Genomic DNA, 26104 nt, shown 5'->3' with positions numbered 1-26104 from the left:
CTTATTTTTTTCCTTCGGTATGCAGGCCTCTCACTGTTGTGGCCTCTCCCGTTGCAGAGCACAGGCTCCGGACGCGCAGGCTCAGCGGCCATGGCTCACAGGCCCAGCTGCTCCGCGGCATGTGGGATCTTCCCGGACCGGGGCACGAGCCCGTGTCCCCTGCATCGGCAGGCGGACTCTCAACCACTGCGCCACCAGGGAAGCCTCTCTTTTCTTTTTTTAAATTTATTTTTTTATACAGCAGGTTCTTATTAGTTATCCATTTTATACATATTAGTGTATATATGTCAATCCCAATCTCCCAATTCATCACACCACCCCTCCCCCCACCACTTTCCCCCCTTGGTGTCCATACGTTTGTTCTCTACATCTGTGTCTCTATTTCTGCCCTGCAAACTGGTTCATCTGTACCATTTTTCTAGGTTCCACATATATGCGTTAATATACGATATTTGTTTTTCTTTTTCTGACTTACTTCACTCTGTATGACAGTCTCTAGGTCCATCCACGTCTCTACAATGACCCGATTTCATTCCTTTTTATGGCTGAGTAATATTTCATTGTATATATGTACCATATCTTCTTTATCCATTCGTCTGTCAATGGGCATTTAGGTTGCTTCCATGACCTGGCTATTGTAAATAGTGCTGCAATGAACATTGGGGTGCATGTGTCTTTTAGAATTGTGGTTTTCTCTGGGTATATGCCCAGTAGTGGGATTGCTGGGTCATATGGTAATTCTATCTTTAGTTTTTTAAGGAACCTCCATACTGTTCTCCACAGTGGCTGTATCAATTTACATTCCCACCAACAGTGCAAGAGGGCTCCCTTTTCTCCACACCCTCTCCAGCATTTATTGTTTGTAGATATTCTGATGATGCCCATTCTAACTGGTGTGAGGTGATACCTCATTGTAGTTTTGATTTGCATTTCTCTAATAATTAGTGATGTTGAGCAGCTCTTCATGTGCTTCTTGGCCATCTGTATGTCTTCTTTGGAGAAGTGTCTATTTAGGTCTTCTGCCCATTTTTTAATGGGGTTGTTTGTTTTTTTAATATTGAGCTGCATGAGCTGTTTATATATTTTGGAGATGAACCCTTTGTCCATTTGCAAATATCTTCTCCCATTCTGAGGGTTGTCTTTTTGCGGCTGACAACATTTTGCAATCATATCCTAACTTGGTGATGACAGAGCTGGCAGGTGTCATTTTTGGTGCCCTCCCTCTAGCCTGGTTACACCATTGGGCATGCTCTGCACACCCTGCAAAACAGCCTGACTGGGTGAGCACCTTGAGCACCCACCCACTTCACACACAGCAGCCCCACACCTGGGCCAGGTGAGAGCACTACCCCCCTCCCCCGCCTAAGCGCAGCAGTTGCGATGCAATCAGACCAGGCGGGTACCCTGTGTACTGTCCACCTGTGCAGCAATCTCACCACAACTGGGCCATGAGAGCACCCTGAGTCCACCCCCACACCATGCAACAATTGTTCTGCAACCAGGCCAGGCATGTGCCTCATCCCCAACCTTCCATGAAACAGCTATGCTACAATCAAGGGGGTGAGCACACACACCTTGCCTCACCCTCCCCATTAGCAGCTATGGCCCCACAAGAGCCCACACAAGGGACACCTCTTGAGTGTCTGGCTCTGATGTCCAGGGGAGAATGTGTTTCCAGGCCCCATGGATCATCTGCTACACTAGAACCCTCCTTCAAGACCTGGGGAGGTAGCTGTTTCGCCTAATATACATAGACAAACAAAGAGTCAGACAAAATGAAGAGACAGAAGAATATGTTCCAAACCTAAGAACAAATCCCCAGAAAAAAGACCTTAATGAAATGGACATAAACAACCTGCCTTATAAAGTGTTCAAAGTAATGGTCACAAAGATGCTCACCAAACTTGGGAGGATACTGGAAGAGAAAATATAAGAAAGAAGCAAACAGAAGTAATATCTGAGCTAAAAAATACACTTGAGGGGTTTAACAGCAGACTGGATGAAGTAGAAGAACAAATTAGTGAGCTGGAAGATAAAGCAATAGGAATCACTCAGAGCAGCAAAATGAAAAAAGAATTTTAAAAAAGTGAAGATATTTTAAGGGACCTCTTGGATAACATCAAGAGTATTAATATGCACATCAAAGGTGTCCCAGAAGGAGAAGAGAGAGAAGAAGGGCTGGAAAAATTATTTGAAGAAATAATGGCTGAAAACATCCTCCATCTGGGGAAGGAAACAGACATCCAGGTCCAGGAAACCCAGAGAGTTCCAAATAAGATGAACCCCCCAAAAAACACACCAAGATATATTATACTTAAAATGGTAAAAGTTAAAAATAAAGAGAGAACCTTAAAAGCAGCAAGAGAAAAACAACTTACTACATAACAAGGGAAACCACATAAGACTGTCAGCAGATATTTCAGCAGAAAATTTACAGGTTAGAAGAGAGTGGCATGACATATTCAAAGTGCTGAAAAGAAAAAACTTCCAATCATGAATTCTCTACCCAGCAAGGTTATCACTCAGAATTAAAGGAGTGATTAAGAGTTTTCCAGATAAGCAAAAGCTTTAACTCCTTTAGGAGTTCATACCACTAAGAAGGCCTTACAAGAAATGTTAAAGGGATTCTCTAAGCTGAAAAAACAGGCAGTAATTAATAATAAGAAAACAGGGACTTCCCTAGTGGCACAGTGGTTAAGAATCCGCCTGCCAATGCAGGGGACACAGGTTCAAGCCCTGGTCTGGAAAGATCCCACAAGCCGTGGAGCAACTAAGCCCATGCACCACAACTACTCAGCCTGTGCTCTAGAGCCTGCGAGCCACAACTAGTGAGCCTGCATGCCACAAGTACTGAAGCCCGTGTGCCTAGAGCCCGTGCTCTGCAACAAGAGAAGCCAGTGCAATGAGAAGCCCACGCTCACTGCAACTAGACAAAAGCCCGCGTGCAGCAACGAAGACCCAATGTAGCCATAAATAAATAAATAAATTTATAAAAAAAAAAGATGGGCAGAGGACCTGAGTAGACATTTTTCCAAAGAATACATAGAGATGTCCAAGAGGCACATACATGAAGTGATGCTCAACATCATTAATTATTAGAGAAATGAAAATCAATATCACAATGAGATACCACCTTACACCTGTTAGAATGGTTATTTTCAAAAAGACAAATAAGTGTTGACGAGCACGTGGAGAAAGGAAAACCCTTGTGCACTGTTGTTTGGAATGTAAATTGGTACAGCCAGTATGGAAAACATTATGGAGATTCTTTTAAAAATTTACACTAGGACTACCATATTATCCAACTATTCCACTTTTGGGTATTTATCCAAAGAACATGAAACACTAATTCAAAAAGATATATGCACCCCTATGTTCGTTGCAGCATTATTTATAATAGCTGAGATATGGGGAAATCTAAGTGTCCATGGATGGATAAATGGATAAAGATGTGGCATATATGTGTATATGTGTGTGTACACACACACACACACACACAGTGGAATGCTACTCAGTCATAAAAATGAATAAATCTTGCCATTTGTGACAACATGGATTGAGGGCATTATGCTAAATGAGTCTGAAGAAAAAAGATAAATAGGCTATGATTTCACTCATATGTAGAATCTAAAAAATAAAAACAAAACAAATGAAAAACAAAACAAATTGAAAACAAACTCATAGATACAGAGACTAGATTGGTGTTTACCAGAGGAGAAGAATGCTGGGGATTGGGCAAAAGTGGTAAAGGGAGCCAATTATATGGTGACAGATGGTAACTAGACTTTTTGAGGTGATCACTTTGTAGTGTATACCAGTGTTGAATTATAATGTTGTACACCTGAAACTTTTAATATAATTAAAAAAGAGAGAAAATTAAAAAAGAGAGATTGGCAAAGTGGATTAAAAAATGTGTTGTCTATATGCTGGCTACAAGAAATTTCCTTCAAATATAACATTATAGGCAGACTGAAAATAAAAGGATGGAAATAGGTATATTATATAAACAGTAATCAAAGGATAGCAAGAGTAGCAATATTATATTAGTTATTGTAATTTCAGAGCAAAGAAAATTACTTGAGACAGACAGGAACATTATACAATGATAAAAGGTGAAATCCACAAAGAAGACATAGCAATCATAAATGTGCATGCATCCAATAACAGTGTTACAAAATATGAAGCAAAAACCAATAGGAGTGAGAAGAGCTAGATAACTCCACAGTTATAGTTGAAGATTTTAATGTGCCTGCTCAACAAATAATAGAACAATTAGCCAGAAAATAAGGAAAAGTATACAAGAACTTGGCAACACCATGAACCAGTGAGATCTAATCAACATTTATAGACTACTCCTCCCAACAACAGCAGAATACACATTCTTTTCAAGTGCCCATGGAACATTTACTAAGATCATATCCTGGGCCATAAAATAAATCTCAAAAAGTTTAAATAACTGAAATTATACAAGTTGTGTTCTCTGACCACAATGGAATAAAACTAGAATTCAGTAACAGAAAGATAACAGGAAAATCTGTAAACACTTAGAAACTAAACAACACACTACAAAGTAATCTATGGGTCAAAGAGGAAGTCTCAAAGGAAATAAAAAAATACATTGAAGTAAATGAAAATGAAAATACAATATATCAAAATTTGTGGGCTACAGCGAAAGCAGCTCAGTGAGGGAAATTTACAGCACTAAATACATACATTAGAAAAGAGGAAAGGTCTCAATAATCTAAGTTCCCATCTCAAGAACCTAGAAAAGAAGAGCAAACTAAATGCAAAGCAAGCAGAATGAAGTGAATAATAAAGAGCAGAAATCAACAACACTGAAAATACAAAGGCAATAGAGAAAATCAATGGAGAAGATGGTTCTTTGAAAAGGTGGATAAAATCTACTAACTCTTGGCAAGAATGACAGAGAGAAAAGAAGGGAAGATGTAAATTATCAATATCAGGAATAAAACAGTAAATATCACTACAGACCCTGCACACATCAAAAGAATAATAAGGGAATAATAATACAAAGAACTCTATACATATAAATTTGACAACTTAGGGGACTTCCCTGGTGGTGCAGTGGTTAAGAATCCGCTTGCCAATGCAGGGGTCATGGGTTCAAGCTCTGGTCTGGGAAGATGCCACATGCCATGGAGCAACTAAGCCCGTGCACCACAACTACTGAGCCTGCCCTCTATAGAGCCTGCATGCCACAACTACTGAAGCCCACGTGCCTAGAGCCCGTGCTCTGCAACAAGAGAAGCCACCACAGTAAGAAGCCTATGCACCACAACGAAGAGTAGCCCCTGCTCAGTAGCCCCCTACTTGCTGCAACTAGAGAAAGCCCGCATGAAACAATAAAAACCCAATGCAGACAAAAATAAATAAATAAAATAAATTTAAAAAAATAAAATGCTGATGTTGTCAGCCTTGGCCATACCAATTTATATATAAAAAATTTTTTGACAACTTAGACGAAATGGGTAACTTCACTGAAAAACACAAATTATCAGAAATCACCCAATATAAAATAGATAATGTGAACAGTCTATAACTATTAAGGAAATAGAATATGTAGTTTTAAACTCTTGAAAAAAATCTCCAGGCCCAGTTACACTGCAGAATTCTACCAAACATTAAGAAAAGAACTGACATAAATTCTACACAATCTTTTCCAAAAATATGAGGAAACACGTTGCAATTCATTTTATGAATCTAGTATTACCCTGATACCAAAACCAAAGACTGTACAGAAAAAAAACTACTGACCAATGAATACAGATAAAAAATCTTTAACAATATGCTAGCAAACAGAGTTCAGCAATATATAAAAAGAATTATGGGAGGGAGGGAGACGCAAAAGGGAAGGGATATGGGGATATATGTATATGTATAACTGATTCACTGTGTTATAAAGCAGAAACTAACACACCATTGTAAAGCAATTATACTCCAATAAAAATGCTAAGAAAAAAAAAAGAATTATACACTATGACCATGTGGGGTTTATTCTAACGATGCAAGGCTGGTTCAATATTTGAGATCAGTCAATGTAATCCCCCATATTAACAGGTTAAAGAAGAAAAATCACATGATCATATCAATTGATGCAGGAGAAGCATGTGACAAAATTCAATACTCATTCATGAAACTAGCAGAGAAAAGGAATAGTGGGAACTTCCTCAACTTGATAAAGAGCTTCTACAAAAATCCTATGGCTAACATTATACTTAATGGTGAAAGACTGAATGTTTTCCCCCTAAGAGAGTGAACAAGGCAAGAATATCCACTCTCATTACTCTTAACTAACATGGTGCTGAAAGTTCTAGTCTGTGCAGTAAGGCAAGAAAAAGAAAGAGAAGGCACATAGATTGGAAAGGAAGAAATAAAACTGTCTCTAAGAAAAAAAAAAAACAAAAAACTGTCTCTATTTGCAGATGACATGGTTGTTTACATAGGAAATCCTAAGGAATCTTCAAAGAAAATTCCTGAAATGAGTGAGTTCAGCAAGGTTGTGGGATACAAAATAAACACAGAAATAGCAACTGCATTTCTTCATACTAGAAATTAACACAGGACACCACTTACGATCACTCAAAAAAAAAAAAAAAACCCACAGCACTTAGATATAAATCTAACAATACATGTACAGGAATTGTATGCTGGAAACTACATAATGCTGATGAAAGAAATAAAAAATCTAAATAAATGAAGAGACATACCCTGTTCATGGACTGGAAGATTCGGTATAATAAAGATGTCAATTCTATTTTTAAATTGAGATATAATTAAAGATGTCAATTCTTGATATAAAGTGTACTAGGTTCGATGGAGTCCTCCCCCAAAATTCATGTCCTTCCTGGTACTTCATCATGTGACCATATTTGGAAATAGGGGCACTGCAGATATAACTAAGTTGAGATCATACTGAAGTAGAGTGGACCCTTAATCCAATAATGGCTGTGTACTTATAAGAAAAAGAGAAAGACAGAGGGAGAATGCCATGTGGTGACAGAGACTGGAGTTATGAATCTATAAGCCAAGGAATACCAAGGTTTGCCAACAACCATAAAAAGACAGGACGAGGCAAAGAAGGATCCTCTCCATAGAGCCTTCAGAAAGAGTATGGCCTACTGACACCTTGATTTCAGACTTCTGGCCTCCAGAACTGTGAGAGAATAAATTTCTCTTGTTATAAGTCACCCAGTTTGTGCTAATTTGTTATCACAGTTCTAGGAAACAAATACAGTTTAATGCAATTCCTATCAAAATCCCAGGAGGAATTTTTGTAGATTTAGACAAGATTATTCTAAAATGAATATAGAAGGGCAAAGGAACTAGATAGCTAATAACAATAAAGTGGGTACAATCACTCTACTTGCTTTTAAGACTTATTGTGTAGCTATAGTAATCAGGTACTCGCAGAGGGACTGACACATAGAGAAAATAGAGAACTCAGTAAGAGACTCACAAACATGCCCAACTGATTTTTTGTCAAAAGTACAAAAGCGCGGGCTTCCCTGGTGGCGCAGTGGTTGAGAGTCCGCCTGCCAATGCAGGGGACGCGGGTTCGTACCCCGGTGCGGGAACATCCCACATGCCGCGGAGCGGCTGGGCCCGTGAGCCCTGGCCGCTGAGCTTGTGCGTCCGGAGCCTGTGCTCCACAACAGGAGAGGCCACAACAGTGAGAGGCCCGCGTACAGGAAAAAAAAAAAAAAAAAGTACAAAAGCAATTTAATGGAGGAAAGACAGCCTTGTCAACAAATGGTGCTAGAGCAACTGGATATCACAGCAAAAATGAACCTCAACCTAAATCTCATACCTCATACAAAAATTAACGTAAAACGTATTATGAACTTAAATGTAAAATATAAAACTATAAAACTTAAAAAAAGAGGAGAAAATCTTTGGGATATAGGGCTAGGCAAAAAGTGTACTAGATACCAACTTGAGCCTCTCCTTTGAACTGAAATTCCTAGCAAAAGCAGGTAAATAAGACGTGTGTTCTGGTGGAAAGAACCCTGGAACTGAGGTCAGACGGTTCTAGTTCTGATTTTCATTCATTAGCCATATGAACTTAGGCAAATTGGTAACTTGACTTTTTTGAATCTTAAAAATTTCCTTATTTGTATATCAAGGATAATACCAGCATTTCCTACTTCATAGAATTACTGGGGGGCGGACTGTCAAATGAAATAATGGATGTAAGAATGCTCTGTAAAATGTAAAGTATGATAGTGTGGGCTTGAGGTTTTATATTTGTGCAATAGCCATTTTGCCACTGTATGGAGGCACTTGATAAAGGTTATCTGCTTAATAAATAATGAATGAGTGACTGGTCATCAGAAAAGTCAAATAAGGGCAAATTTTTTTCCAAGTATTTAAAACAAAAGGGATGCATAGCACATTCAAACAGTAAAAAGCAACATATACTATGTAAAGAGCCAAGAGGGTTATTAAATTAATCTCTGTATAGAAAAGCTAACTATCCCATCATGTTTCAGGGAATTAGCAATAATGGATGGGAGGCTGGTCAAAAAACTAAAAAAATATTAACCTCTCTAACAGGCAACCCAAGATTCGGAGAGATGGAACAGTAATACATTAGACAGAATAAAAGTGGCAAAATGCTCAGAGCAGTTTTGGCCTTATATAGCGACTATGGAAATTGATCAATTTGAATTTATAGTACAATTTAATTTTAGTTTGTATTTGTTACTATGGCAAACACATCTGAAGGTCCAGATGAGGCTCATGGCTTAGAAATTTAATTTTCTCTTCTTCCCAAAAGAAAGTTAAGATGAGGGGAAAAAAAAGATGTATATATCTCCAAAATGTTCAATGCTAAAGTTTTTTTTTAAACTTAAATTTACACAGGCCATAATTACATAGCTCCAGAATTCTGGGTTTCTGTAAGATGATGCTAGTTTGTACCAGGTTGTCACCCTGCTATATTGTTCCACCATCTGTTGTGGTTTGCAGACGTTTGTATATGAAGAAGCAGTTGGGCAAGTCAGGAGCCTTGGATATTAACATGGACTCAAGTAATGACTTTTGTGTGACTTTAAGCAAGCCATTTGACCTTCTTAATATTTTATAGCTCCCTTATAATAACAGTACTACCTTACCTTACCTGTGTATGAGTTGTTAAAGTTCACAACACATATTATTATTTTAATTGATCCTTAAAACCTCAGTATGGGAGTCAGAAAAGGTATTATTTCCATTTTACAAATGAGAAAACTGAAGTCAAACAGCAGAGGAGGAATATCCATATGCAAAAACAAACAAATGAGAAACCATTTAGACCCTTACCTCATACACCATAAACAAAAATTAACTCAAAATGAATCACAGACCTATATGTAAGAAATAAAACTATAAAAGCTACAAGAAAACACAGAAGAAAATCTTTGTAAATTTGGAATAGGCAAAGACTTCTTATCATGACTAAAAACATGACCCATAAAAGAAAAAATAATAAATTGGTCTTCATCAAAATTCAGAATATTTGCTTTTTAAATGCTGCCATTAAGAAAATGAAAAGACAAACCAGAGACTGGGAGAAAATATTTACAAATAGTATATTTGATAAAGGATTTGTATCTAGAATACATAAAGAACACATAACTTACTGAGAATCTAATTTAAAAAAATGGGAAAATAATTGAATAGATATCTTTCCAAAAAAGATAAACAAATGGTCAATAAGCACATGAAAAAATGATCAACAGTGTTAGCTATCACGGAAATTCAAATCAAAACCACAATGAACTACCATTACATACCCACTAGAATGGCTATAATAAAAAAGATGGACAATAACAAGTGTTAATAAGGATGTGGAGAAGTTGGAACCCTCATACACTGCTGGGAGGAATGTAAAAGGTGCAGCAACTTTGGAAAACAGATCGCAGTTCTTCAAAAAGTTTAGAGCGTTACCATATGAGCCATTAATTCATGTACTCAAGAAAATTGAAAACAAACCTTTGAAAACGAAGACTTAGACACAACTGTTCACAGCAGCATTATTTGTAATAGCCAAAAAGTGGAAACAAATAAAATATTTATCAACTAGTGAGTGGATAAACAAAATGTGACATACTAATTCAATAGCCTATAAAAATATTCTATTTATTCAGCAATAAAAAGGAATGAAAGAGTGATACATGCTACAGCATGGGTGAACCTCAAAAACAGTAAGCTAAACTGAAAGAAACCAGACACAAGAGGTCACAAATATGACTCCATTTATATGAAGTGTCTAGAATGAGAAAATCTATAGAGCTAGAAAGCAGATCAGTGGTTCCCTGGGCCTGAAAATGGGAGCAGGGATTGACTGCAAATGGGCAATGGGAAAATTTTTGGAGTAATGAAAATATTCTAAAACTGGATTATGGTGTCAGTTGCATAACCATACATTTACTAAAAATCACTGAATTATATACATATAATGGGTGAATATTACAGTATATAAATTACATCTTAATAAAGCTGATCTAAAAATTACTGAATAAACCTGCACTGAAAAGAAAAAAAAGCAGCAGAGGAGGGACTAAAACACAGGTCTTCATTGTTCCTTCTACTCTACTATCACCTGTCTCAGAAGTGGTAGAATAATAATAAACTTTTTCAAAGGGTTAGTCTCATCACAGGGGAATAATTCTACCAGGTTTTGAAAATACAAAGTAATTCAAAATGCCAGATGGTACTGCTACTTCGACCTAATCCATAGTATACCTGTATTAGAAATTTTCTACTTTTAACTATTTACATTTCACAAACCCAGGGAAATTTTATAGTGTGTAACCACATTTTAATACAAATTTATTTACATTAAAACTCATATCGAAAAGCATTATTCTATGTAATTTCTAATACATAAGATCATTTAGTTCTTTAAAATTAGCTTAAAGTTTAATATCATTGTTTGACTTACAGTGTGGCTAATAAGGCTCAGAGCATCTTCACAGCAGCCCCAAATTTCTTCCAGGGGACAGAGTTCTTCATTCGGCACCCCATCTGGCACGAAGAGGTTAATCAAGCTGTGCATACATTTGCTGAAAATCAAAAAGAGAAAACGCATCCCATAAGGAAAGAAATCATTGACTTCATGGCTAAGATAAGTAAAATCTGGATCTCATCCCAGACTAAGAGCTTCAAAACACGTCTGTTCTTCCTTCAATTTTATCTGGCCTCCAAGCTCAGAAGACAGATTTTTGAAGATATAAAGGGGGCTGACCAATCCTTCCTTTTATTATGCCTACGGTTGTCTTTCACTATATATATATATTTTTTAGTTTCCTGAACTAAGGAGTTGTGTCTGTTTACTATATTTTATGAGCTGGTTTAATCTACAGATACTTTAAAGCATCTCGTTACATCCTCAAATGCAGAAGGGAATTGGGATTTAAATTGGGAGTAATTCCAGGAGAACTCTCTCATGTCTCAGAAAAGGAAAACTGTAATGAAGTTTTCCAGAGAAAAATCACACAATATCTATTTTTCCCCCATGTCTAGGCGTAGAGAACATAAAATCTTCAATAAATACTATTTTATATTACGTACAGCACTTATTGGTCCTTAAAGAAAGGTGCTTAGAAAAAAATATATGAGGCAAATGTAGCAAAATGTTAACATCTGTTAAATTTGAGTGGTGGATACACTCGTGTTTGTTATATTAATCTCTCTACTTTTCTGTATATTTGGCATATTCAGTAATGAACGAAAGAAAGGTACTTAATTAGTAATTTTATTATATATACAGGCTCACACAAAGAAGCAACTTTCTCCCTCTTTTCTCCTTTGGGAAAACCAGACTCCTTTACCTTGCCTTGGTCTATCACACAACTCTAAATATGGAGCTATTCTGAGGGCTTTTTAGTCCAGGAGTTACAGGAGTGGCCCAATCATCTTTTGAGTCAGTTGGGTATGATTGATGACTTATGGGACATTGACTATAGCACTTTTGGCTATCAAAAACTAGGATTCGGGCTTCCCTGGTGGCGCAGTGGTTGAGAGTCCGCCTGCTGATGCAGGGGACACGGGTTCGTGCCCCGGTCCGGGAAGATCCCACATGCTGCGGAGCGGCTAGGCCCGTGAGCCATGGTCGCTGAGCCTGCGCTCCGCAGTGGGAGAGGCCACAACAGTGAGAGGCCCTTGTACCGCAAAGAAAAAAAAAACAACAACAAAAAAATAAAACTAGGATTCAGTGTTGAATTATATTTACTAACCTGTATCTCAAAACATCAACTGATTCTTTCTTTTTGTGGAGAAATAAAGCCTTTTTCAAGGCCTTTAGAGCAATAGAAGGATAGTGTGCAGGCATTTCCATTGCTAATGCTACAGGAAGGGAAGCAAAAAGATTGTGAATACCATAATCTCATCCATCACAGTTTTCATCCCACGTTACAACTAACTTTCTCTAATGAAACTGACCTGAGACAGATGAACAAAAACAAATAAATAAACAAAGACAAAAACCCAAAAATGAATTTTATAAAATGATGAATCCATGGTGGCTTTCAGAGATAGCTTCTACTTTCTGGGCAGAGTAACATGGTAGGATCACCAGGTTATATTTTTTCTTCAGCAAACATCAACAGAGAACCTACTGTTTCTGTAAGCCTGCGCATAGTCATACAGGTGAAGCAATAATCTTAGGAACCAAAGTGAAGGAGGGGCACACTAAGAAGGAAACAGAAAGCAGATAAGTAAAAGGGTACTAATCAAAAACAGATTTATACTAAATATACTGTTTCTGCCTAACATTAAAAACAGGAAACACTTGACATAAGAGTAAGTATCAGAGGTAAAACCCCTAAAACTTCTAGACGCATTTACCAGGCCTCTAGAATTGGAGTTCCATTATACAAGGAACAGTGGTCACCATCACATGTCTATAAAGTATACGCCACCAGCTCCACAGGTCTAGAAATTCTGTCTTGGCAAGACAAGGAAAGGTAAATGTGACTCTTGTGCACTTGGGGCTACCTAATACCTTTATTAGCCACACATAGGCCCCTGAGGAGGGTGAAAGATATAAAGGGAACATAATGAGGCCATTTCTTGCAGTATATCCTCATAGAGGCTCTGAGCCCCCCAATACTACTTATAGCCCAATGACAAATTTGAGGTTGGCAATTGTGTTAAAAATATCACCAATATTTCTCTGTACACTTTCATAAACGGCTAAGAGTGTATTACTTTTGATTAGTGAAGCAGCTGATTGCCTATTTCTAACTAGCTGAGCAAAACTAACTTTCTGAAGTTTGAGCTACCTCTATTGTGTAGTTATATTCGATTCTACACATAAAATAAATATGAGCAATGCACTTTGCTAGGGTTTATAAGTACAACAAATACAAGTAATTATTACTCATGACCCTAAGGAGCCTAAAGAAAAAGATAAATGCACAAACGATTATAATACAAAATAGTTTGAGAATGCCATTAGAGAAGGAGAAACAAAGTGCTGTGAGGATACATTGCTTCCCACCTGGAGGAAAGAGAGAAGAGAGAGAAGAAAGAAAAAAGTAGTACGACTTAAATGGGTACCAGCCTTCAAAAAACATAAATACAGCTCTTACATGCGATTGTTTCCAATGTTTTACTTTCTAAATGAGGCAGTTCCCACACTGATTCCAGGAAGCTGTCCAGTAATGGGTCATTCATTTTGGCTTTAACTTCAAACTCATACAGCAGAAGCAATGTCTCACATGGATCACTTGAGAAGTCCCCTAAGAAAGAGGCAAAAATGCAACATTCTCTGTGATTACATTTTATCATTCTCTTCTATTCTAATCTCTCTTCTGGGGAGATTTTCCTATTGAGGAAAATTAATTTTACTTATAATTTGAAGGTTATCCCAGCTCCTGTAGACAGATCTTTTACATTTTAAAATATATAAACTCACCAATACTTTCACACCCTGAAATGCATTCACTAGAGTTGTCTACATTTCCTGAAATTATTACGATGATATTCCTAAATAGCCTGGAAAAGTCTTGTTGCTATCTAATTCAAATACGTTTACCTGCCTTACTTTAATGACTGAGTTAACCAGAAAATACAGTGCAATATAAACCAACTGTGGTTTTATTTTAAACAAAGCAAGGGGAAGTTTCCAAACTGCTTCATTTAGTCAGTGAACAATATTTCTTGGTTATCGCCATGGGCAGAATCTTGTATCAGGTAGCATCTACCATACTATGTGAGATGGTTTCCAATCACCCTTGTTAGACTGAACGTTTTCAAAAGTTTGGAGGTATAGCATACATACAATAAACTGAGGGAAGTGCATTAATCTTAAACAAACAGGGTGATGAATTTTTATATATGTTCAAACCACTACCCAGATCATGATATAGAACACTTCCAACACTCGTGCTCCTTTCCAGTCAATACCACCTTTGCAGAGTTAACAACTATTTTGACTTCTATCACTACTGATGTGTATTTTTGGTTATTGAACTTCAGTGATAGCATGTATAACTATAATCAACTTTTGAATATTGACCTGTATACTGTGACTTGCTTAACTCATTTATTAGTTCACATAACTTTTTTGTAGATTCTTTGGACTTTCTATATAGAGAATCATGTGTCCTCTGCAAATACAGATAGTTTTATTTGATCTTTTTCACTCTATGTATGTCTTTTCCCACTCTTTCGCTTGCCTTATTGCATTGGCTAGGACCACCAGGATGATGATGACCAGGAGTGGTGAGAGTAGACATCCTTGACTTATGTCCTTAGAGGGAAAGCATTCAGTCTTTCATCATTTAAAATGACATTAGCTGTAGGTTTCATTTTTGTGGATGGTCTTTATCAGCTGGAGGAACTTCCCTACTATTCCTGTTTAGCTGAGAGTTTCTATAATAAATGGATGTTGAGTCTTGTCACTTAATCTGTTGATATGGTGAATTAAATGATTGAGTTTACAATGCTGAACCCAGGATAAAACTTACTTGGTTATAATCTATTATCCTTTTCATGTTTTACTAGATTTTAAACTATGAATTCAATGGGTATAGGACAATTCAGGTTATCTATTTCTTTTTGTGGGAGCTTTGGTAGTTTGACTTTCAAGGAATTTGTCAATCTCATCTAACCCTTCAAGTTAATGGGCATAAATTTCTTCAGAATATTCCCTTGTTATCTTTTTTTTAATGTCTGCAGCATCTGTAGTGATGTCTACACTATCATTCTTGATATTGTTAATTTGTGTCTTGATCTGCCTGGCTAGAGTTTTCTCAACTGCACTGATCTTTTCAAACAAAAACAACAATACAGCTTTTGGTTTCATCAATTTTATCTATTATTTTCTGTTTTAAATCTTATTGACTTCTGCTCTTATATTACTCCTTTCATTCTGCTTGATTTGGTTCAATTTGCTAATTTTTTCCCTAAGGTGGAGGCTTATTTAAGATCTTTCTTTTTCTAATAGAGGCATTTATTTCTACAAAGTTTTGTCTAAACACTCCTTTAGCTGTATCCTCCAAATTTTTTTTGTTTTGTTTTTTTGCGGTACACGGGCCTCTCACTGTTGTGGCCTCTCCTGTTGTGAAGCACAGGCTCCGGACGCGCAGGCTCAGCGGCCATGGCTCACGGGCCCAGCCGCTCCGCGGCATGTGGGATCTTCCCGGACTGGGGCATGAACCTGAGTCCCCTGCATCGGCAGGCGGACTCTCAACCACTGCGCCACCAGGGAAGCCCCCTCCAAATTTTTATATGCTGTGTTTTCATTTACTTCCATTCAGACTATTTCTAATTTCCCTGCGAATTTCTCTGCAACCCATTTGATTATTTAAAAAGTATGTTTTTTAAATTGAAGTATAGTTGATTTACAATATTATATTAGTTTTGGGTATACAACATAGTGATACAATATTTTTATAGCTTACACTCAGTTTAAAGTTATTACAAAACAATGGCTATATTTCACTGTGCTGTACAATATATCCTTGTTGCTTATCTATTTTTTTTTTGTTGTTGTTGTTGCGGTATGCGGGCCTCTCACTGTTGTGGCCTCTCCCGTTGCAGAGCACAGGCTCCGGACGCGCAGGCCCAGCGGCCACGGCTCACAGGCACAGCCACTCCGCGGCATGTGGGATCCTCCCGGACCGGGGCACGAACCTGTGTCCCCTGCACTGGCAGGCAGACTCTCAACCACTGCGCCACCAGGGAAGCCCTGCTTATCTATTTTATACATAGTAGTTTGCATCTCTTAATCCCATACTCCTGTCCTGCCCCCTCCCCACTTCACTCTCCCCAGTGGCAACCACTAGTTTGTCCTCTGTATCTGTGAATCTGTTTCTGCTTTGTTATGTACATTGGTTTGTTTCATTTTTTAGATTCCACATATAAGGGATAACATAGAGTATTTGTCTTTCTCGGTCTTACTTATTTCACTAAGGGTAATATTCTCTAAGTCCATCCAAGTTGTTGCAAATGGCAGAATTTCATTCTTTTTTATGGCTGAGTAATATTCCATTTTATATATTACACCACATCTTCTTTACCCATTCATCTGTTGATAGACACTTAGGTTGCTTCCGTATCTTTGCTATTGTAAATAATCCTGCTATGAACATTGGGGTACATATATCTTTTTGAATTATTGTCTTCTTTTTTTGTAGATATATACCCAGGAGGGAATTGCATGATCACATGGTAGTTCTATTTTTAGGTTTTTGAGGAACCTTATACTGTTTTCCACAGTGGCTGCACCAATTTACATTCCCACCAACATTGTACAAGGGTTCCCTTTTCTCCACATCCCCACCAACATTTGTTATTTGTAGACATTCTAACAGGTGTGAGATGATATCTCATTGTGGTTTTGATTTGCATTTCTCTAATGATTAGTGATGCTGAGCATCTTTTCATGTGCCTGTTAGCCATCTGTATGTCTTCTTGGGAAAAATGTCTATTTAAGACTTCTGCCCTTTTTTTTTTTTTCCGGTACATGGGCCTCCCACTGCTGAGGCCTCTCCCATCGCAGAGCACAGGCCCTGGATGCGCAGGCTCAGCAGCCATGACTCACGGGCCCAGCCGCTCTGCGGCATGCGGGATCCTCCCGGACTGGGGCACAAACCCGCATCCCCTGCATCGGCAGGCGGACTCCCAACCACTGCGCCACCAGGGAAGCCCTTCTGCCCATTTTTAATTGGTTTGTTGGTTTTTTTCTTGATGCTGAGTTGTATGAGCTCTTTATATATTTTGGATATTAACCCCTTATTGATCATATCATTTGCAAATATTTTCTCCCATTCCATAGTCTGTCTCTTCGTTTTGTCAATGGTTTCCTTTGCTGTGCAAAAGTTTTTATGTTTAATTAGGTCCCATTTGTTTATTTTGCTTTTATTTCTTTTGCTGTAGGAGACAGATCCAAAAAATATTGCTATGACTTATGTCAAAGAGTGTTCTGCCTATGTTCTCTTCTAGAAGTTTTATGGTTTCAGGTCTTACATTTAGGTCTTTAATCCATTTTTAGTTTATTTTTGTGTATGGTGTGAGGAAATGTTCTAATCTCATTCTTTTACATGTGGCTGTACAGTTTTCCCAGCACCACTTATTGAAGAGACTGTCTTTTCTCCATTGTATATTCTTGCCTCCTTTGTCATGGATCAATTGACCGCAGGTGCATGGGTTTATTTCTGGGTTCTCTATTCTGTTCCATTGATCTATGTGTCTATTTTTTTGCCAGTACCATGTTGTTTTCATTACAAATAAATGTGTTGTTTTGATTACAATAAATGTGTATTCTGGTGTTGTTGGGTAGAGCATTCTATAAATATCCATTAGATCAAGTTGGTTGATAGTGTCATTTATGTCTTCTATACACTTGTTGAGTATCAGTAGCTTTGTAGTACAGTCTGAAGTCAGGGAGCATGATACCCCAGCTTTGTTCTTTTTTCTCAAGATTTCTTTGGCAGTTCGGGGTTTCTTGTGGTTCCATAAAAATTTTAGGATTATTTGTTCAAGTTCTGTGAAAAATGTCATGGGTTATTTTGATAAGGATTGCCTTAAATCTGTAGATCACTTTGGGTAGTATGGACATTTTAAACAATATTAATTCTCCCAATCCAAGAACATGGGATATCTTTCCATTTCTTTGTATCATTTTCAAATTCCTTCATCAATGTTTTACAGTTTTCAGAGTATAGGTCTTTCACCTCCTTGGTTAAGTTTATTCCTAGGTATTTTATTCTTTTTGATGTGATTTTATTCACGATTGTTTTCTTGCTTTATCTTTCTGATAGTCCATTATTAGTGTATAGAAAAGCAACAGATTTCTATATATTAATCTTGTATCTTGCAACTTTACTGAATTCATTTATTAGTTCCAATACTTTTTTGGTGGAGACTTTAGGGTTTCTTATATATAGTATCATGTCATCTGGAAATAGAGTTTTATTTCTTCCCTTCCAATTTGGATGCACTTTATTTCTTTGTCTTGTCTGATTGCAGTGGCTAGAACTTCCATTGCTATGTTAAATATAAGTAGCAAGAGAGGGCATCCTTGTTGTCTTCCTGATCTTAAAGACTTTCAGTATTTCACCATTGAGTATGATGGTAGCTCTGAGTTCGTCATAAATGGCCTTTAATATGTTGATATATGTTCCCTCTATATCAACTAGAAGTATGTTGTTTAATTTCCAAATATATATTTGGAAAAATAGAACTGTAAAATATATTTTACATATACTTTATAAATTTATCATTTAACTCCATTATGGTAAGAGAAAATACTTTGCATGATTTCAATACTTTTAACTCTTTTCAGGTTTGTTTTATGGTTCAGAATATGGCCTATGTTGAATGATCCACGTGCATTTGAAAATAAATGTGTATTCTGGTGGTGTTGGGTAGAGCATTTTATAAATGTCAATTAGATCAAGTTGGTTGATAGTGTTAGTTATGTCTTCTATATCCTTGTTGAGTATCTGCTGACTTATTCTATTGACTCCTGTATTGGAGTCTCTCTCCAACCATAGGGTGGATTTGTCTATTCCTCCTTTCAGTTCTATCAGTTTTTGTTTCATGTATTTTGAAGCTCTGTTGTTTGGTACATTACAAATTTAGGAGAGTTATGTTGTCACGTTTAATTGACCACTTTTTCATCATATCCCTCTTTATCCTTAGTAATATTCCTTGCTTTAAAGTGTCTTCTCTGATAATATAGCCATTCCAGCTTTCTTTGGATTAGTGTTTGCATAGTGTACCTTTTTCAATTCCTTTTATTTTTAACCTACCTATGTATTCATATATAAGTGGGTTTCTTATAGACAGCATGTAGTTTTGGGTGTTGATTTTTTAGCCAATCTGACATTCTTTATTTCTTTTCTTGATCTTTTAATTGGTGTGTTTAGACCAGGGGTGAGCAAACTACAATCTATGGGCTGGCCGCTTGTTTGGCAATAAAGTTTTCTGGGAATCCAGTCATGTTCATTTGTTTAAATATTATCTATGTCTATTTTCCGGCCTATAATGGCAGAGTGGAGTAGTTGTGCCTGAGACCCTATGGCCTGTTAGCTGAAAATATTTACTATTGGGTCTTTAAGAAACATGTCCTGACCTCTGATTTAGATGATTTATATTTAATGCAATTATTGATATAGTTGGGTGTTCTTGAACTTTATTAAACTGAATTATACTTAGAACAATTAGAAGATCAAGAAGGAAACATGTCTTGAAAAACACTGTAAGCCAACTAGAACTACCAGACCTTTAGAGAACACTCAACAGCAGCAGAATAGACATTCTTCTCAAATGCATATAGAATATTCTCTAGAATTAATGATATGCTAGGTCATAAAACAAACCTCCATAAATTTCAAAATATAAAATGATACAATGTATGTTCTGTGACCACAGTGGAATGAAATTAGAATAAGAAAAAAGAATTTGGGAAACTCACAAATATACAGAAAGTAAACAAGACACTTTTAAACAACCAATGGGTGAAAAAACAAATCAACAGAGAAATTAGAAAATATTTTGAAAATGAAGACACAATATAATAAAACTAATGGGATGCAGCTAAAGTGCTTAGATGGAAAATTATATTCATAAACATATAATTAGATTGGTAAACATATACACATATAATTAATTATATCTTTACAGAAAATATGCTGTACACCTTAAACTTATATAGTGCTGTATGTTAATTATACCTCAATAAACCTGGAAAAAAATAAAATGAAACTTAAAAGAAGGAAAAATTGATTTCAAATCAATAATATAACCCTCCACATTAGTTAAGAGCAAACTAAACCCAAAGAAGTAGAAGGTAGAGAATAATAAAAATTGGAGTGGAAATGAATGAGAGAATAGGAAAACAATAGAGAAAATTAATGAAACCAGAAGCTGATTCTTTAAAAAGACAAACAAAATTGACAAAACTTTAGCTAGATTGACTAAGAAAAAAGGAGAGAAGCCTCATTGCTAGAATCAGAAACAAAAAAAGAGACATCATTACCAACCTTAGAGAAATAAAAAGGATTACAAAGGAATGCAATGAAAAATGTATGCCAAGGGTCTTCCCTGGTGGCGCGGTGGTTGAGAGTCCGCCTGCCGGTGCAGGGGACGCGGGTTCGTGCCCCGGTCTGGGAGGATCCCACATGCTGCGGAGCAGCTGGGCCCATGAGCCATGGCCGCTGGGCCTGCGTGTCCGGAGCCTGTGCTCCGCAACGGGAGAGGCCACAACAGTGAGAGGCCCGCGTACAGCAAAAAAAAAAGAAAAAAAAGAAAATGTATGCCAATAAATTGGACAATCTGGATAAAATGAACAATTTCCTAGAAAGACAAACTACTGAAACTGACTCAAGAAGAAACAGACATCTGTATAGATGTATAATGAAGGAAGACATTGAATTAGTAATTTTAAAAACTACAGGGACTTCCCTAGTGGTCCAGTGGGTAAGACTCCACACTCCCAATGCAGGGGGCCTGGGTTTGATCCCTGGTTGGGGAACTAGATCCCACATACATGCTGCAACTAAGAGTTCGCATGCCACAACTATGAGCCTGCATGCCACAACTAAAGATTCTGCATGCCACAAGTAAAAGATCCCACATGCCACAACTAAGACCCGGCACAGCCAAAATAAATAAATAAATAAATATTTTTTTAAAAAAAACTACAGAAAAAGAAAAGTCCAGGCTTATACAGCTTCACCACAGGACTGGAGCAAACATTTAAAGAATAATTAATACTAAGTATTTACTAATTCTTTCAAAAATTGAAAGGGATGGAACATTTCACAACTTATAAGGCCAGGATTACTATGATACCAAAACCAGACAAAGATATCACAAGTAAAGAAAATTAGACAAAGGTCTCTTATGAATATAGACACAAAAATACCCAACAAAATACTAGTATTCTGCATCCAGAAACATATAAAAGAATTATACAGTGTGATCAAGTGGGATTTCTCCCAGGAATGTAAGGTTGCTTTAACAAGTGAAAACCAATTAATATAATATACCATATCAACAAAACAGAGACTACATGATGATCTCAATAGAGGTGGAAAGCATTTTACAGAATCCAATAAACCTGATAAAACACTGTCATGATAAAAACAATTAACAAACTAGGAGTGGAAGGGAACTTCCTCAACCAGATAAAGGGCATCTATGAAAAAATCACAGCTAAAAACATACTTAATGGTGAAAGACCGGATTCTTTCCCTCTAAGATGAAGAAAGAGACACATATGCCCACCCCTACCATTGCTATTCAACACTGTACTGTAAGTCCTACCTAAAGAAATTAGGCAAGAAAAAGAAATAATAAACATCGAGACTGGAAAAGAAGTAGTGAAACTATTAATACACAATGTGATCTTGTAAATAAAATTCCTAGGCATTCCAGTAAAATACCATTAGAACTAATAAAGAAGTTTAATAATATTAATGTACAAAAATCAATTCTATTTCTATACAATAGCCATGAGCAAAATGAGAATAAGATTAAGAAAACAATTCCATTTATAATACCATCAAAAATAAACTATTTAGGATTAAATTAAAGAAGTGCAGGACTTGTACACTGAAAACTTTAAAACATCATTGAAAGAAATTAAGGAAGATGTAAATAAATGGAAAAATATTCCATGTTCATGGATTAGAAGGCTTGACATTGTTAAAATAGCAATACCCCTCAAAATGATCTATATATTCAACAGAATCCCTACCAGAATCCCAGCTGGCTTTTTTCTTTTTTCAGAAACTAACAGGCTGATCCTAAAATTCATGTGGAAATTCAAGGGATCCAGAATAGCCAAAACAATCTTGAAAAAGAAGAGCGCGCGCACACACACACACACACACACACACAAAAAGAAGAAAAAGAACACATTTGGAGACTAACATTTCCATGTGTCTATGGTCAACAATTTTCTATAAGGAGACAAAGACCATCCAATGGGGAAACAATAACTTATTTTCTTTCCTTTTTGGCTGTGCCGCATGGCTTTCAGGATCTTAGTTCCCTAACCAGGGATTAAACCCGCAACCTCAGAAGTAAAAGCACAGAGTTCCAACCAATGAACCACCACGGAATTCCCAAGAATAGCTTTTTCAAAAAAATGGATCTGTATAGCCACATGGAAAATAATGAAACTGGACCCTACTTCATACCACATACAAAAGTTAACTCAAAATGGATCAAAGACCTACATGTAAGAACTAAAACTATAAAACTGTTTAGAAGAAAACATAGGAGTAAACCTTTATGACTTTGGATTGGCAGTTATTAGATATGACACCAGAAGCAGGAACAAGAAAAGAAAAATAGATAAATTGTACCTCATAAAAGTTAAAAAAAAAAAAAAGTGCTTCAAAGGATGCTACTGAGAAAAGGAAAAAACCCACAGAATGGGAGAAAATATTTGCAAGTCATGTATCTGATCACGGACCTGCATCTAGAATATATAAAGGACTCTTATGACTTAATAATTTAAAAAACAATTAACAATTGGGCAAACGATCTAAACAGACATTCCTCCAAAAAATACGTACAAATCGCCAATAGGCATATGAAAAAATGCTCAATACCATTAGTTGTCAAGAAAATCAGTCATTGGGACTTCCTTGCTGGTGCAGTGGTTAAGAATGCACCTGCCAATGCAGGGAACAGGGGTTTGAGCCCTGCTCCGGGAAGATCCCACATGCCACAGAGCAACTCAGCCCGTGCACCACAACTACTGAGCCTGTGCTCTAGAGCTCCCGAGCCACAACTACTGAAGCCCGAGTGTCTAGAGCCCATGCTCTGCAACAAGAGAAGCCACCACAATGAGAAGCCCGCACACTGCAACGAACAGTAGCCCTCGTGTGCCACAAGTACAGAAAGCCCACGTGCAGCAACGAAGACGCAACACGGCCAAAAATAACTAATAAATAAATTAATTTTTTAAAAAAGAAAATCAGTCATCAGGAAATCAAAACCACAATGGGATATCACTCTACACTCAGAAGGATGGCTAGAATCAAAAAGTCAGATAATACAAGTGTTGGCAAGCTGGTGGTGAAATCAGAAGCCTTACACAACTGGTGACAATATAAAATGGTGCAGCCACTTAGGAAAATGGTCTGGCAGGTCCTCAAACAATTAAACAGAGTCACGGAGAGGGGAGCTTAAAGATGGTGGAAGAGTAAGACGTGGAGATCACCTTACTCCCCACAAATACATCAGAAATACATCTACATGTGGAACAACTCCTACAGAACACCTACTGAATGCTGGCAGAAGACCTCAGACCTACAAAAGGCAAGAAACCCCCCACGTACTTGGGTAGGGCAAAACAAAAAAGAAAAAAACAGAGACAAAAGGATACGGATGGGACCTGCACGAGTAGGAGGGAGCTGTGACGGAGGAAAAGGTTCCACACACTAGGAAGCCCTTTGCGGGTAGAGACAGGGGAGTGGACACGGTGTGGGGGCGGCGAACTTTGGAGGCACGGAAGAGAGCACAGCAACAGGGGTGCGGAGGGCAAAGTGGAGGGATTCCCGCACAGAGGATCAGTGCTGACCAGCACTCACCAGCCCGAGAGGCTTGTCTGCTCACCCGCCAGGACCAGTGGGGGCTGGGAGCTGAGGCTCCGGCTTTGGTCGGATCCCAGGGAAAAGACTGCAGTTGGTTGCGGGAACACAGCCTGAAGGGGGCTAGTGCGCCACGGCTAGCCGGGAGGGAGTCCGGGAAAAAGTCTGGAGCTGCCGTAGAGGCAACAGACTTTTTCTTGTCTCTTTGTTTCCTGGTGCGCAAGGAGAGGGGATTAAGAGTGCCGCTTAAAGGAGCTCTAGGGACGGGGGCGAGCTGCGGCTATCAGCGCGGACCCCAGATACGGGCATGAGATGCTGAGGCTGCTGTTGCCGCCACCAAGAAGCCTGTGTGCAAGCACAGGTCACTATCCACACCTCCCCTCCCAGGAGCCTGTGCAGCCCGCCACTGCCAGGGTCCCGTGATCCAGGGACAAAGTGCCCAGGAGAACACACGGTGCCTCAGGCTGGTTCAACATCACACAGGCCTCTGCCGCGGCAGGCTTGCCTCGAACTCCGTACCCCTCCCTCCCCCAAGCCTGAGTGAGCCAGAGCCCCAGAATAAGCTGCTGCTTTAACCCTGTCCTGTCTGAAAAAAGAACAGACGCCCTCAGGAGGCCTACACGAAGAGGCGGGTCCAAGTCCAAAGATGAACCCCAGGAGTTGTGTGAACAAAGAAGACAAAGGGAAATTTCTCCCAGCAGCCTCAGGAGCAGCGGATTAAATCTCCGCAATCAACCTGATGTACCCTGCATCTGTGGAATACCTGAATAGACAATGAATCATCCCAAATTGAGGAGGTGGACTTTGGGAGCAATGATATACATATATTATTCCCTTTTTCTCTTTTTGTGAGTGCGTATATGTATGCTTCTGTGTGTGTTTTTGTCAGTATAGCTTTGCTTTTACCATCTGTTCTAGGGTTCTGTCTGTATTTTATTTTTATTATAGGTTTTTTAACTTTTTTATGTTATTATTATTATATTTCTGTGGTACGCAGGCCTCTCATTGTTGTGGCCTCTCCCATTGTGGAGCACAAGCTCTGGAGACACAGGCTCAGCAGCCACGGCTCACAGGCCTAGCCGCTCCGTGGCATGTGGGATCTTCCTGGACCGGGACACAAACCCGTGTCCCCTGCATTGGCAGGAGAACGCTCAACCACTGCGCCACCAGGGAATCCCTTTTATTATAGTTTTTAGCACTCTTATCACTGGTGGATTTGCTTTTTGGTTTGGTTGCTCTCCTCTTCCTCTCTTTTTTTTATAAAAAATTTATTAATTTTTTAAAATAATTGTTTTAATAATTATTCTTTATTTTTATTTTAATAACTTTATTTTATTTTCCTTTTTTAATTTTACCTTCTTCTTTCTTTCTTCCCCTTTTCTCCCTTTTATTCTGAGCTGTGTGGATGACAGGCTCTTGGTGCTCCAGCCAGGCATCAGGGCTGTGCCTCTGAGGTGGGAGAGCCAAGTTCAGTACACTGCTCCACAAGAGACCTCCCAGCTCCATGTAACATCAAATGGCAAAAATATCCCAGAGATCTCTATCTCAGCGCCAAGACCCAGCTCCACTCAACGACCAGCAAGCCCTATGCCAAACAACTAGCAAGACACGAACACAACCCCGTCCATTAGCAGAGAGGATGCCTAAAACAATAATAAGGCCACAGACACCCCAAAACACACCAGCAGACATGGACCTGCCCATCAGAAAGACAAGATCCAGTGTCATCCACCAGAACGCAGGAACTAGTCCCCTCCACCAGGAAGCCTACACAATGCACTGAACCAACCTTAGGCACTGGGGACAGACACCAAAAACAACAGGAACTACAAACCTGTAGCCTGTGAAAAGGAGACCCCAATCACCGTTAAGTTAAGCAAAATGAGAAGACAAAGAACCACACAGCAGATGAAGGAGCAATGCAAAAACTCACCAGACCTGAAAAAAGAAGAGGAAATAGGCAGTCTAACTGAAAAAGAATTCAGAATAATGATAGTAAAGATGATCCAAAATCATGGAAATAGAATGGAGAAAATATAAGA

The 26104-nt window shown here is 38.1% G+C and overlaps 1 protein-coding gene across 1 annotated transcript in view; it reads right to left on the bottom strand.

Annotated features, from left to right (window-relative positions):
* The window catches only part of TEX11 (testis expressed 11), a 348555-nt gene that overhangs the window by 29371 nt on the left and 293080 nt on the right, over positions 1-26104 (bottom strand). The window contains exons 25-27 of the mRNA XM_067724324.1: positions 13596-13745; positions 12240-12348; positions 10946-11066 (exon numbers count right to left, since the gene is read on the bottom strand). Of these exons, the coding sequence (XP_067580425.1) occupies positions 10946-11066; positions 12240-12348; positions 13596-13745 (380 nt within the window). The remainder of the gene's footprint in view (positions 1-10945; positions 11067-12239; positions 12349-13595; positions 13746-26104) is intronic.

The sequence above is a fragment of the Pseudorca crassidens genome, chromosome X (genome assembly GCF_039906515.1).
Source record: "Pseudorca crassidens isolate mPseCra1 chromosome X, mPseCra1.hap1, whole genome shotgun sequence".
Lineage (NCBI taxonomy): Eukaryota > Metazoa > Chordata > Mammalia > Artiodactyla > Delphinidae > Pseudorca > Pseudorca crassidens.
Note: the sequence above shows the minus strand (reverse complement) of the source record. Positions and strands in the feature narration are given on the sequence as shown.